Source organism: Taudactylus pleione, unplaced genomic scaffold, assembly GCF_031769625.1.
Source record: "Taudactylus pleione unplaced genomic scaffold, aTauple2 ptg000437l, whole genome shotgun sequence".
Taxonomy (NCBI): domain Eukaryota; kingdom Metazoa; phylum Chordata; class Amphibia; order Anura; family Myobatrachidae; genus Taudactylus; species Taudactylus pleione.
This window is the reverse complement of record NW_028284839.1, coordinates 1,919,313-1,933,620: the sequence shown is the minus strand read 5'-3', so window position 1 is coordinate 1,933,620 and position 14,308 is coordinate 1,919,313. Positions and strand designations below refer to the sequence as shown.

The following is a 14,308-nucleotide window of genomic DNA, read 5'->3' as shown; positions in this document are numbered from 1 at the left end:
GTAGACAGAACTGGGCTATAATGGGGAATTTTCATGTACTGTAAGCTATGTGTGGAGAGAGAGAGAGATACAAATAGTTATGCCTGTTTTCAGATGAATTTTTTGCATCATGGATAAGGCTGGCGCAGGTTCGCACTAGTAATGATGACAGCTAGTGTATGGGTAGGAGCAGTTTGGCTGCATAAGGCATACTACACTGCTTAAGGGATACTTGCCGACTTTCTTATTTTCCTTTTAAGGAGTACCTTGAAGGGAGAGGCAGGTGGGCGTTGATGGAGCTGTGTCATAAGGCCCCACCCCCTGATGGTAAAATGACACATATTTAAATAGGTGGAAGGACCAAATGACACAATTTTAATAGAATTGCATTATTAGGCTCTGCCTCTTAATCACAGACCGCAGATCCCGCCCACTTCATTAGGAAGTGGGCGGGATATGGAAGACGTGCCTACTCTTACAGGGGGCCACCCGTAAAGGTGAAATATAAGGGTGAAGGGTGAATATACGCAATTAGGGGGTCATTCAGACCCGCTCGCAAGCAAATTTCGCTCACTAGTGGGTCAATGTTGTGATACTGTGCATGCGCACGACGGAGGGAGCTCCGTCGTGCGCATGCGCGAGACCCGGTGAGCGACGAGAAATACGTCGCTCGGGGTCTCGCACCAAAGGGGGCGTGCTGTTGATGGTGACTGACAGCACGCCCCCTTTGATGGGCGTGCCGGGGGCGTGGCGGCCAGACGGAGGCGTTCCCATGGGAACGCCTACCGTCTGAGTCCGGCCCCACTGACATCAGAAATGATGTCAGTGGGAGTGACTTCGGCTCTGATAGAGCCAAAATCACTCCTGGGCTTGCGGCAGCGAGACCGTACAGCAGGGTCTTGTCGCAAGCCCGATGGTCGCAATGGTCTTTGACCATCGCGACCATAATCATGGACGCTCGCTATAGCTGTGAGTGGTAACCCACAGCTATGCGAGCATCCATGAGGACGCTCCAAAAAAAGGTAGGAGGGCCCTGATTCAGAGCTAGCGCTCTGGTCAGAGCGTTCAGCTCTGAATCAGGCCCTTAGCTCCATGCACACAATGTTGGGGCAATTATGTCTGATTTGCATCAGCCCCAGTGTTTTACCAATCAAATATATTTATATTCCCACATAAAGATGAAGGGAAGACAAACTATTAACAATTCATTTATTTATACTTCCCTAACTGTTCCTGATCAATAATAGCAATAGCATTTTAATGAACAATGTTCTGATTACAATATCTGCAGCTCCAAAATAATTCTGCAAGAAGACATTAGTTTATCCCTTCTGAGTGGGTGTCAACTTGGTCAGATAAGTCCTTATAGTGTGACAAAAAGATAAAAGAATTAATCGAAAGCCAGTCTAGTGTAAAAGCAAATGACTTCAGATAAATTACAATGGACTAAAACAGCAGTGAAAGGGATGATGAAGCAAAGGGAATGGTACAATGCAAGTCAGCCTAATCACGTGTTCTGTGGATTCATGAAACTCATTCAGCACTTAAGAGATGTTTACCAAGCTACAGTATATACACATAGACAGAAATATAAACATAAAGTATGACTTAAGCGGATGGATCATCCTGTGCTAAAAGATAGCATTACATTATTTCTGGAATTGGCCAGGGTAGATTAAAGCCGGAGGTGATAAATATCAAAAATGGCAGACCATGTGATCTTAACATGATCATGTAAAAATATACATACAGTATATGGTTATAGGCAGCAGAGCCGTAACTAGACTTTCTGGTGCCTTGTGCAAGAAAGAGCATTGGCGCCCCCCTTTTTTCAAATAGGGACTTAATGCACCCAAAAAAGGGGAATGGCCTCATGGGGCAGGGCCAGGGAAGAGATAGGGTAGGCCAGGAGATTCTGGGGTTGAAATAAGAGGAAGCTACAAGTGTAATGATAATAAACAGAAAATTGACAGGGCCCTGAACAGCGCCCCTTGTCCTGCGGTTCCCTATGCCATGGCATAGGTGGCACTACCCTAGTTACGGCCCTGATAGGCAGTGCATGATCCATCACATTTATAAATAAAAAATATACAGTAGCTTTCTATAATGGCTTCAAAAAAATGGTAAGTAAGGTCCTCTGGGTCGTTTGGCAGCATGAAATGGACTTTGTGTTGCAAGATATTTTAACAGGAGGGTTTTTGGAGCATTTACTTGATGTTTAATATTATGGCACCTCTCCCTCTTCTGAATGGAATCCAAATCTAGCATGGAGTCAGATGTAAACCATTACACTTCTGTATAAAGCTGAACCCCTGCCCCTATAGGCAGCTTGGTTGACAATGGGTGATAAGGAAACTTGATCAAGGTCAGAATGGGATTTGAATATTGGTCTCCAACAAGTTTCTTGGTGGTATAAAGTCAGAACTCTGAATAGATGGGATTCGCCTTCTCTGCAAATTTGATTCATTTACAATTCAAGACTAAATATAATTTTAAAGTATACAAACCTAATGTTCTTATGACCAAACTGGCCACAAATTATTTTATTTAAGGGTTGTTTCAAAACGGTTAATGATAATGTAAACAAAATTTGCAAACTAGATGGAGGAGGTAAAATGCCAAAAGACTGAGGACCCAAATTATGCATCAGGCCACACATTGTTGTGCTTAATCAGTGACTTCATACTAATTCCTACTAATTCCTATGCAATAAAAATACTAACCCTACTGTAAGTGCCTAATGCACTATTAGCGACTATGAGGACACATTTGTACATAGTTGTAAGCATTTAAATTACAGTTGTGCAGTTCGCTTCTCCAGAAATACATATCCACCCGAATTTCATCAATCCGGACAGATCCGAGTCACAGTTCTGATCGTCCCACTGTTCCGAATTCAGATTTTAAATCCGGTTTTGGATTGCAAAACTCGCACGATTTTAGCTTTTTTTAGAAACATTTTATCAAATAAAAAAAAAAAAACATATCTAACACCTAAACCAAAACACTTCAGGGTGGTTTTGCAAAACCAAAATAGGAAGATGAATCTAGATCCAAAACCAAAACACGTGGGTCAGCGCACATCTCTAATTTACTGTAAATAGCATCTCCACTTGGGCTGTAATGGGGCGCTCTCACATAGGCACAGTTCATGTTGACAGAATTGCAGCCTATGCAGATTTGGATGGAAATGTCAATCTGCCTGTTTTAAGACATATCTTTTGTACCTTATATAGTCTGGAGGAAGTTCTCCCTGATGATGATGATAGCTATCAAATCAATCGTATGGATAGTGGATGGGTACACTGCAAAGATGTGTAGGTCCCTGTATACCAGTGAAAATAAGCTTTACAGATAATTTGAGTTGAACTCTGCATAGCATTCAATGGGGTCAATCCAATTACCTGCAAAAGGTGCGAGTTGCCATTGCCACCGAGTTAAAACGCCGGCAACGACACCGCATCTCACACCCCTCCGAGCCCGAATTCGCACAATTTTGCTCAGAGCACTATGGGGCTGCAAGCACTTTGTGTGAGTTCAGGCTGCTGTTGTCGCGATGACTCGCACCCTCTAGATCATCGTACACAATTGGATTGAGACCCATATCTCTTGCTGCATCTGTAGCCTACACTATCTGGCCCTCCAGCTACTTATTGGCTGGGTTCTAGACAATAACCAGTAATTTCTATAATCACTCTAAAACACTACTAGAAGTAGAAGGTTCACAATGGTGTAAATTAGTTATATATTATAAAGTCAGTAATCACATACCTGAGGTTTCATTGGGTATTCTCGGTGGTCCTGCAGCTTTTCCATTTCCTGGATAAGGTTCTGCTGTGCTTATCCTTCCAGGAGTTTTTTTACCTCTATGAACACCTGGGTTTTGTGTCAAGTCTTTAGACTGTGTTGTGGTGGAAGTTATGGTAGATGCTGTAGTTCCCACTAACGTTGTCCTGGCTTGTGTAGTAGAGGTTTTTGTGGTTTTATAAATCCCGGGGAATGTGGTGGACTCAAGAATTTCATCATCCCCCGTCGGACCCCATAAAATAAATTCAGAGACTGTGGTTGGCTGACTTTCACTATCCAAAAAATGTCTAATGTTATTCCAACTTCTTCTTTGGAGTTGTCTCTTACCCCTTTTCAAATGGGTAATTTTAAGTGTGTCTCTTACTCCACGTGTGGAGGGAACTGTTTTTGCTCTGGTAGAGTACTGTAATGGCACATTTTTAGAAAAACTGTGGTCCACATGGTCTTTAAGATATAAATTTAAATGCTGCGACTCTGCCAGAAAACCACGCCGCTGTTCAAAATTTGTAAACGGACTCCAAAAATGTTTCCAACTTCTTGCCTTCTGCCTCCCCTTTGGGTTCCATGATGCCATGTGATGTATCCTATGCTCTAGTGATGGTCTTTGTAGGTATTTGTAAGCAGTACTAGGTGATCCTGATTCACAAATAATGAAATCCATAGCTAGTTGAAAAATGGCTACCAAAATCCAAGCATGGCTTCCTATCGGAGGGCCTGATCTGCAGAGAAAGACAATTACAACGTATTAGGGTAACGATGAAAATATTTCCTTTTAAAAGGTTTCACTGTTATTTTCATTATTATATATAATTAGTAATAAGAGAACATATCCTTGTAGAACGCTGTATATTGTAACTTATTTTGCACTATTGACTGAAAACTGTGTTACAGCAAGTTGTGATACATTACACAGGAGAAGAAAACATACATAATTGAACTTTATTTGTTTTATAAAGGTTGAAATTATTCTATAAAGCTGAGTACACATTAGACAATAAGTCGCCTGATCCGGCGGATTGGGCTGACATATTGTCGACATCGGCAATTCACACTATATTGGCCCATGCGTGCTCCAGCAGGGTCATTCATTGCATCCACAGATCTGGCATACATGCTGCTCAATCTTTTAATGTGATGAACAACCTCATGCATTTGGATGTAGCTGGTCAACAACATATCATGCGGTTGTTCACCTGATTGTGCAGTGTCAAACGACCACACGATATGCCGTTCATCGGCACCTTTGGACGTTGCATCGCGGGGTTGGGTAATGTGTACCTACCTTTAAAAAAATTTAATATTATCAGTGATGGTGTGCCATTCTAACCCCAAGCCCCGGAATTCTCCTAACCCCCAATTTTAATGTTATTGGGCTCATATCACTATTCTATGTTATTGGGGACTCCATCTTCTATCTTAAGTGAAAGATAACTGTTTATCGTAAAAATTAGAGACAGGCCAGATGATCAGGAAATGCAATAGAGTGCTTATTACCTAGTTAACTGCACCTTCCTCTTTTATGGGAAGATGTATGAAACCTTATATAGAGAAAGAGTTGAGAAGTTGCCCATAGCTTCCAGTCAGCTTGTAACTGTTATTTTGTAGAAGGTGTTACATGGATGATAGCTTGAAGCTGATTGGTTGCTATAAGTAACTTCTCCACTTTTTCAAAGTTTTGATACATCTACCACAGAATCTTGCACATGCTCAATGTGGGTGTCATTGAGCATGCCCAGAGGATGAACAGTACACACTCGGGTAATAAACACTCACAATAAACATTTCAAACTCAAATGTTGTTTGTTTGTTACTAAGGGCCTAATTCTGGGTCAGACGTATCTCAGACATAAACGGCAAATTTTTGCATGCAGTGCATGTGCAGATGCTAATTTACGCATCTTTAAGAATGTTTGTCCTATTCGGAGTATGACGCAACACAGTCAGACCTGTCCATCTGTGAAATTGGGTATTTTGGGTGGCAGCTGGGTGGTAACAATACATTTGCACAGAACCTCAATGACTTGTGGGAGTGTCATGGGAGTGTATCAAAAACTCTGTGCATATGGGGAAGGGTAGCCCATTTCTGACGGATCTCTTGCACCAGGCATTAATGGGCAGCACAGGTTTCCTCTTGCAGATGCATGGAACCAGGAATTATCTGAATAGATACTCACATTAGCATAAGGTAGTAAATCAGGCATCCGCAGCTGTCCACAGCTTTAGACACTTTGCCTGCACTAACTTTTTCAGAAACAAAATAAATATACATTTATTAGGCTTGTATTTCCTACACAGGTTGGTTTTATGAAGTGACTCTGAAGCTACAGTAACATTATTTTGCCTTCAATTCTTCAAATACATCTTCCACCACATCATCCACTACATCGTACACTACATCCTTCACCACTTCTTTTGCCACATCCTCCACCACATCTTCTATTACATTTTCCACCACATCCTCCACCACATTTTACACCACATTCTCCACTACATCCTCCACCACATCTTTCACCACATCCTCAACCACATCCTCCTCCACATCTTCCACCACAACCCCCACCACATCTTCAATCACATCCTCCTCCACATCCTCCATTACATCTTCCACCACTTCCTCTAGCACATCTTCCCCCACATTTTCCATTATACTGTATCTTCCACCACATCCTCCACCACATCTTCTACCACCTCTTCCTCTACATCTACCACCACATTCTCCACCACATCTTCCACCAAATCCTCCATCACATCCTCCATCACATTTTTCACCACATCCTCAACCACATCTTCCTCCACAACCCCCCACCACATCTTCCACCACATCTTCCACCACATCCTCCACCACATATTCTACCATCTCTTCCGCTACATCTACCACCACATTCTCCACCACATCTTCCACCACATTCTCCACTGCATGTTCCACCACATCTTCTACCACCTCTTCCGCTACATCTACCACCATATTCTCCACCACATTTTCCACCACATTCTCCACCACATCTTCCACCACATCCTCCATTCACATCTTCCACCACAAAACACATTTTAGAAAAGTAACTTGCAATTGGCAATCTTTACATATTTTGCCTTCACTATGGATACACCGCCCATAATGGGAAACATTCAGTATAATTGAAAGATTTATCACAAGGACAAGGGGAGGTGGTAATCAGTTTCTAGCTTTCATTTTATAGAATGTACTAGATACATAATAGCTAGAATATTGGTTTCTATGGGGGCAGGATACTAATTATCTGGAACTTGGCCTACTAGTGGGGTGAGGTGGTGGCATGGGCCATCTGTTCAGGGGGAACAAAGTCTCGATTTGCAGTATGTGGTGTTGTGCACCATCCTACATGATTGTTTCCTGAGGGGTATGTACACCCCCTCAATATAATCCAAGTCCCGCAGATATTTCAAAGACCATGACTATGCAAAGCACCTCCACATGTGCTTTTTAAAGGTTTCAGAATTTCCCCATAAATCCTGTGACAATTAGGGGAAGAACCAGGACACCAAATAAAGCAATCCCCTGGAAGTGGGCATGACATATTAACTAAATATGGATTTCTGCTTAATACTTAGAGGCAGCCATTTTGTGGGATTAACCAATATTCATGAGAATGCAACCGCTTGAATTTAGAAGCATGAGAGAGGAATGTTGTTCTTCATGTATTCATTTCAAATTTTAACAATACATCCTTTAGTTTAATGACAATGTAAACATGTTTTTTCTTTAATTGTATTTACTGTATTGCTTGCGCATCTATCCAAATGAATAGCATGCACTTTTTTGGAATATATAGTTTTCCCTTACCCTAAAATATAATGTACAGTACGGCTATAACTTAGTGTGCTGATATGTCATTCTTCTGGCCAGAATAGTGTAGTATCCATTAATACACAAGGGACTAGAGGGATGCAGTAACAGTGTAACAACATGCTATCTGTATGGAGTTTATATGTTCTCCTTATGGTTTTCCTCAAGTGTCCCGGTTCTTCCTACAGACCAAAGACATACTGAAAGGCCAATTGACTAATGCCTACAACTGATCCTAATTTAATTTGCGCCTGTAGCAGGGACTGATGCCTATGAATAAAATGCATTCTCTCACTGTACACAGCTGCAAAATGTATTGGCGCTATATAGTGGATAATAAATAATACTTCAAATCTTTGTGCATGTATTGCAGACACCACCCGCATAAGCAGAAGAGCGCTCACAAAATATTATTTGCTCACTCCTGTACTCTTATAATACTGCAAATGATCCCCAATGCCTACTATGTAGGAAGTAAAAATATAATTAAAATGTCTGTACAATGACAGCTTCAGGCAGCTAATTATGACAGCTTCAGGCAGCTAATTAGCACAACAATGGCAGAACAATATTAAATTTTTTAACTTTATGTACTAGTAGAGAAGATTAAACAGTAATAATGACATTATTACAAGCAATGATCTATATCTAAATGATGCCTAAGAGAAAGGAAATAGCAGCATAAGAAAAGCACTTATATATACGGATAGTCATATTATGATATTTTGGTTATAAGCTTTTTCTGCCTCTTCCCATGTCTTTGATCTGCTAGTCATGCTGAGGCATGTTAGTTTTATTTTTCAAAGCTACAGAATCCATTTACCGTCTCTCCCTTCTCTCATTTAAAGTCTAGACGTGAGATATTCAGAAACACAATATTAACTCTTTCTCTTCAGAAAAGAAAACAAACGACGTCATCAACTCACTCCTGTAGCTGTAGTAACAGCACAGGAAGGAAAATGGAAACAAATAAAATAAAGATATACACGAGTGTCCTCATCCACCGTGGCTTCAGTCTCGTCAAACGGCCCCTCTTGACGCACTAGGTCCCGGGCGACTCCGCGACGACCTTCTTTTTCACTTAAGATATACATTTTGGGGGTCATTCAGACCCACTCGCGAGCGGCAGTACGCTCGCAAGTGGGTCAATGGTCCCCACTGCGCATGCGCACGACGGAGGGAGCTCCGTCGTGCGCATGCACGAGACCCGGCGAGCGAAGGACTTTCCATTGCTCCGGGTCTCGCACAAAAGGGGGCGTGCTGTCGATGTTGATTGACAGCACGCCCCCTTTGGCGGGCGTGCCGGGGGCGTGCCTGCCAGACGGAGGTGTTCCCATGGGAACGCCTCCCGTCTCAAGCCGGCCCCACTGACATCACTAGTGATGTCAGTGGGAGTGATTTTGGCTCTGATAGAGCCAAAATCACTCCAGGGCTTCTGGTTGAGAAACCCGACCACAGGGTTTCACTCGCAAGTCCGATGGTCGCGATGGTCTTGTTGGACGCTCGTATATGCTGTGGGTGGTGACCCACAGCTATACGAGCGTCCAGGAGGACGCTCCATTTTAATGGAGGAGGGCCCTGATTCAGAGCGAGCGCTCTGGTCACAGCGTCCGGCTCTGAATCAGGGCCCTTATTCACACAAATAAAACAACTGGAAGTGACAAAGCTAAATCACCAGATTACACTGATCAATTTGATGTGTGACACTTGTATATTTGTGTGTGAATGAGTCTGAATCCATATGCGAAGGCTACGATGCGGCGGACGCGGCTTTATTTGACGCCAACTTCTGTTGTGCATCATCTGCAACATTGTACGTCTTTAAAACTAATTCCTATGCAGTAACATTTGCAGCCCATCATCTGTTATACACTGTGGGCGGTGTTTCATTGCATCTGAAATGTTAATAAGAAGCAACATTTTAAAGATACAGATGGCACGCCACATCTCTCATAGTGGCCCAGATGCCCCAGGTGTCTCACACAGTATGGAGTATTGAGACTAGGTATATGAGGATATATATATATACACACTATGTAGACAAAAGTGATTGGACACCCCCCCACACAAGCGAAATGTATACCATTGCACACGAGAACTAAATGGCCACTAATGTGGTGGTTTCGACATGAACACTTAATATGGAGGCCCATGCACTTCTATGGAAACAACACTTTTTTTTATCAGGACAACAATGACACCTGTCATGTTTCCAGGGTGACGCTGGACTGGTATACAAGAAAATTTGGTAACCTGATTGGACTGGCCAGCTCAAGAGTCCAGATCTTAACTCCATTGAGAACCTCTGGGACAAATTGGAGTGACAGGTGCATTCTAGGCCGACTTGACCTTCCTCAGTGTCATAGTTGGTCACTGTACATAAGGCGGAATGGCAAAACATACCACCTGCTGTTGCCCAGGAACTTGTGGACAATGGGCCTGATTCAGAGATGGACGCTCTGAAAGAGCGCTCGCTCTGAATCAGGGCTTTTTTTTTTTTTGCATGGCCTCCTAGCCGCTCGCATAGCTGTGGGTGACCACCCACAGCCATTGCGAGCGGCCAGGATGATGGTCGCGATGGTCAAGACCATCGCGACCATCGGGGCTTGTGACGAGACCCTTGTGGTAGGGTCTTGTGGCCGCAAGCCCCAGAAAGCTTCTGGCTCTAATAGAGCCGGAAGCTCTCCCACTGACATCACTGGTGATGTCAGTGGGGCCGCCCACAAATGGCAGCCGTTCACATGGGAACGCCTCCATTTGTGAAACCACCCCCCACCACGCCTACAAAACGGGGCGAGCTGTTGATCAACATCAACAGCCGCCCCTTTTGTAGTGAGCCCCGGAGCGAGTTAATTTGTCTTTCGCTCCAGGGCTTGCGCACATGCAGTGCGGCGGATACACATGCGCAGAGCACACCATCGACCCGCTCGCGAGTGGGTCTGATTCAGGCCCAGTTTGCCAAGAAAGGTGTCAACAGTAATCACTGCATTTGGTGGACTTACAAAGTACTGATGTCAATACAATCTTGTTATATTTGCTGTCAGTGTCCAATCACTTTTGTGTACATAGCAGTGCTCAAAGTGTGTCGGTATGCAACGGAATGGCATACCGGCTCTTCAAGAAATTAAGATTTTTTTTTTCTCTAATTGAAAGGAGAGAGGGCTGCGTGGGTCTCCGCTAGCTAGTACAGCCCCTTAAGCCAGCTGCAGTGTGTATTTATGCGGCTTGCTCAGTGAAAACGCTGAGTTGTGAGTTATTGCAGCTCCAGCCCATCTGCCTGCCCATCTCCGCCCATCTGCCCATGTATGCCATTCATAAGTTGGACAGATCAGTTGTACGATTTCCCTTGAAAATTCTTCCGTTCAGATACAGGACGATTGGAATGTAAAATGCAACTATTTCACATAAGACCATACGATTTGATCAATCACATCACATAATGTGTGTCAATTCATACACGATCAATTGAGATCTCTCTGCAAAACCATCTGATCTGCGATCCAACTAGACGACGGTGGGGACGTGCATCAGGGTCGCAGAAGACTCAAAATACAACTATTTTCAAATGATTGGTCTGTCCAACCTGTAGAAACTGCCCAAATAGTGTGATAAATTGTCCCGTGTATGGCCAGCATTAGAGGTACAGGGGATGAAAACAGAAACAGGTAAATGAGAAATGCAGGTGGTTACAAACAGATGGAAGAAGGGAGTGAAAAGTGCAAAGGGTGAGAAATGGAAGGAGTGTGTGAGAGGTGCAAAGCTTGAGAGATGGAAGTATGACGCCTTGTTTTGAGAGGCCACACCCCTCTTTGACACATAGCCATGCCCCCGTGATGCATTGTCCATGCCCATTTTTCAGTGTGTACATACACTAGTTAACCATACCCCCACTTCAAGACTCCCATTCGACCACTGCTACATAGTATATATATATATATATATATATATAGAGAGAGAGAGAGAGAGAGAGAGAGTTAGAGTTGCCTTTGCTCTGTGTGCTTTTCAGCATAATCTCATTTTAGACTTCATTAAGCATTGGGCACAGCTGTAGTCTCCTTTTATATGGACAAATGTTCAGTGTCACTTCTCTATGTCAGTAACTCTCAGCTATAAGCACAAATATAACATAAAGTATCCTATGTACAGGCAGCCAGATCAATATTGGCAATTCAAATGGTCATAACAAACATACATTTTTTTTAGAGAACGGTATTCAATTTATTTAAAAATATTGCACATTTTGAAATAAATAAACAGTAGTTTATGTCGGGGTCTGCACTCTCTTGGCAAAAGTGAAAGGATTGCTATCCTGTGTGGCAACATTGTGACATCATGATGTCGAGTGTGCTGCATTTTACAGCAACAGCATCATGGAGATGGCTTTGTGATGGAACCCGTAGCCAGGAGCTCAGACCAAAAGGCAAGGCTGCAGGCTCCACAGGTTTCTAAATGTGTGAGCAGCTGAGTCTGGAGTTACCCCGTCCCCCTCTAACAACACCTCTGACTACAGCCACCTTGGCCAATAAGTAGTTACTACCCTGTAAAAACATATTAATACAATGCCATTCAGGGCCGTAACTAGCTATGGGCAACCGGTGTTGTTGCACAGAGCACAGAGGCTCTGCATGCGGCACTATTACTCCCCACAGCCTATGCTCCTGGCTAGCAGGGTGCCTGGAATGGCACCCTGTAGCCAGGATTGCTGATGCAGTACTCGCGGAGATGGGCACCTTGCACAGCATATGCATCCAATCAGGTGTCCTGAGGATGCCCGGTCAGTGCTGCACTTCCTGTACCAGAGGAGTTGACATTACCGTATCTGAAGCAGAACTATACCCTACCTCTACCCCCTTCTGTAATTACGTCATGAGGGTGGGACTGACACAGGGCACAACCGTGCCTTGTTACGGCTCTGATCCCATTGAATAGACAATATGATGACCTTACATGAAGTTTGGCCACTATTAATTTGTATAATTAATTCAATTCTGACATTGGACCTGATTTAGAGGTGGACACAATGCAAATTTCGGTCGTAAGTGGCCATCGTTCTCAGATTGCATATGCTTCAGAGTTGCACTGCTCATGTGCCGTGATGACCTTGCGACGAGAGTCGCAGAGTGGATTAGGGCACAGCATGATTGGCAGACAGTAACAAATATATAAAATACCAGCGCTGATTCTAGAAATAGGAGCTATTGCCAGAAATATCAATGGACAGTTGATATCATAAAAAAACAACAATTTAATAAAATCAATTACAATAATTCTCAAACAACATCAAAAATGTATTGATAGTGAAATGATAATGAATGCTAATATGCCACAAATAATAATATGAAAGAACCATGGGTAAGTTCCTTGATAGATACTCCCTCCAGAAATAACACAGTCATGTGCTGGGTGAATCAAATGGTAAGACTTAGAATGTCCCTTAGGCGATGAAATTACCGCTATAGGTCATGAGATTGTCACAGTCCTTGGAGGCATGCAACGGCCATTGCAGTATTAATCCAGTGCTGTGGTGTTCCACTGGAGAAGGGTGATGATGCCAAAGTAAACAGGGATTAAAAGTCCAAATAGGTAAATGTTGCCAGCAAGGAAGGAGTATCACAGGGTCTGTAGGCTCAACGCGTTTCGCTGGTTTGGAATACATCCAACTTCCTCAGGAGCATATGATTGACAGACAGTGACCTTTTGGGTGAGGTGACAGGGGAGTGGTGCCTAAAATACAGGTGTGTCTTGACCGTTTTGGGAGCATGTCGCAGCCAGCAACTGTCCTCTTACGCAGTTTCGCTGGCCCCGGTGGCTTAGATGCGACAGACATTCTGAGCAACCATAGGGTTCTTCAGAGGTACGATGGTGCGACCAATGTTTGTTCAAATCTGCTGTGTCTTTGTACGCAAGTGGATGACTTCTCTGTACAAAAGAAGCCAACTGTGACATTGTGACATGTGAATGTCTTCTCAGATCCGCTGAGTATGAAAATGCGGCAGCGATGCGATTTTCTGTCCACCTCTGAATCGGGCCTGTTGTCTGAATTGTTCAAGGATGGAAATATTTAAAATTATATTTATGTCCACTGGATGCCAAGCCGACTAGTATAGTACCTGCCCAACAGCAGGGTATTGCTTTCTTAATTCCTGTTACTAATTTATTACAATTGACCTGGATCAAACAATACAATTATTTTGCTCCAGTGTTACAGTTTGTTTCTAACTTTCTACACTTTGTGTAACAATAATATAATGGCATTGAGCATATTAATACTGCTGGGGAATCACTGTGCATTAGCTGATCTCATGTCATTTACCGACAGTCAATTTTCTGTTGAATGTGTCATTTCCTTTGCTTCACACTGACAGCTATTGAAGAATGACTTATCATGCAATCACATGCTGATTCACTGCCTCTACAGCACAGTACTTAGCAAGAAAAATAAAGGGATACCATAGTTGTTCTCTTATTATGTAATGTGCATGGTACAATTATTTGTATAACATTGTTATAAAGAAGTTTAAAAAAGTAACAAAGTCTAAAAAAAATTTAATAGTTTTTTTCAAACTCTGAGCCCATAGATTTCCTATCCACAAGTCATTATTTACAGGATCACCTAAAGAAGTTGCTGCATATGGTGTTCCATGTGCCCTACCCATGCTTTTTTCTATACAGTTTACTTTTGCTTCTCATAGGAGAATA

The 14,308-nt window shown here is 42.9% G+C and overlaps 1 protein-coding gene across 4 annotated transcripts in view; it reads right to left on the bottom strand.

The window, feature by feature from the left end:
• AJAP1 (adherens junctions associated protein 1) overlaps positions 1-14,308 on the bottom strand; it is a 325,451-nt gene that overhangs the window by 143,051 nt on the left and 168,092 nt on the right. For all 4 annotated transcript variants that reach the window (XM_088447727.1, XM_088447729.1, XM_088447728.1 and 1 more), the window contains one exon: positions 3,751-4,505. In XM_088447727.1, the coding sequence (XP_088303853.1) occupies positions 3,751-4,505 (755 nt within the window). The remainder of the gene's footprint in view (positions 1-3,750; positions 4,506-14,308) is intronic.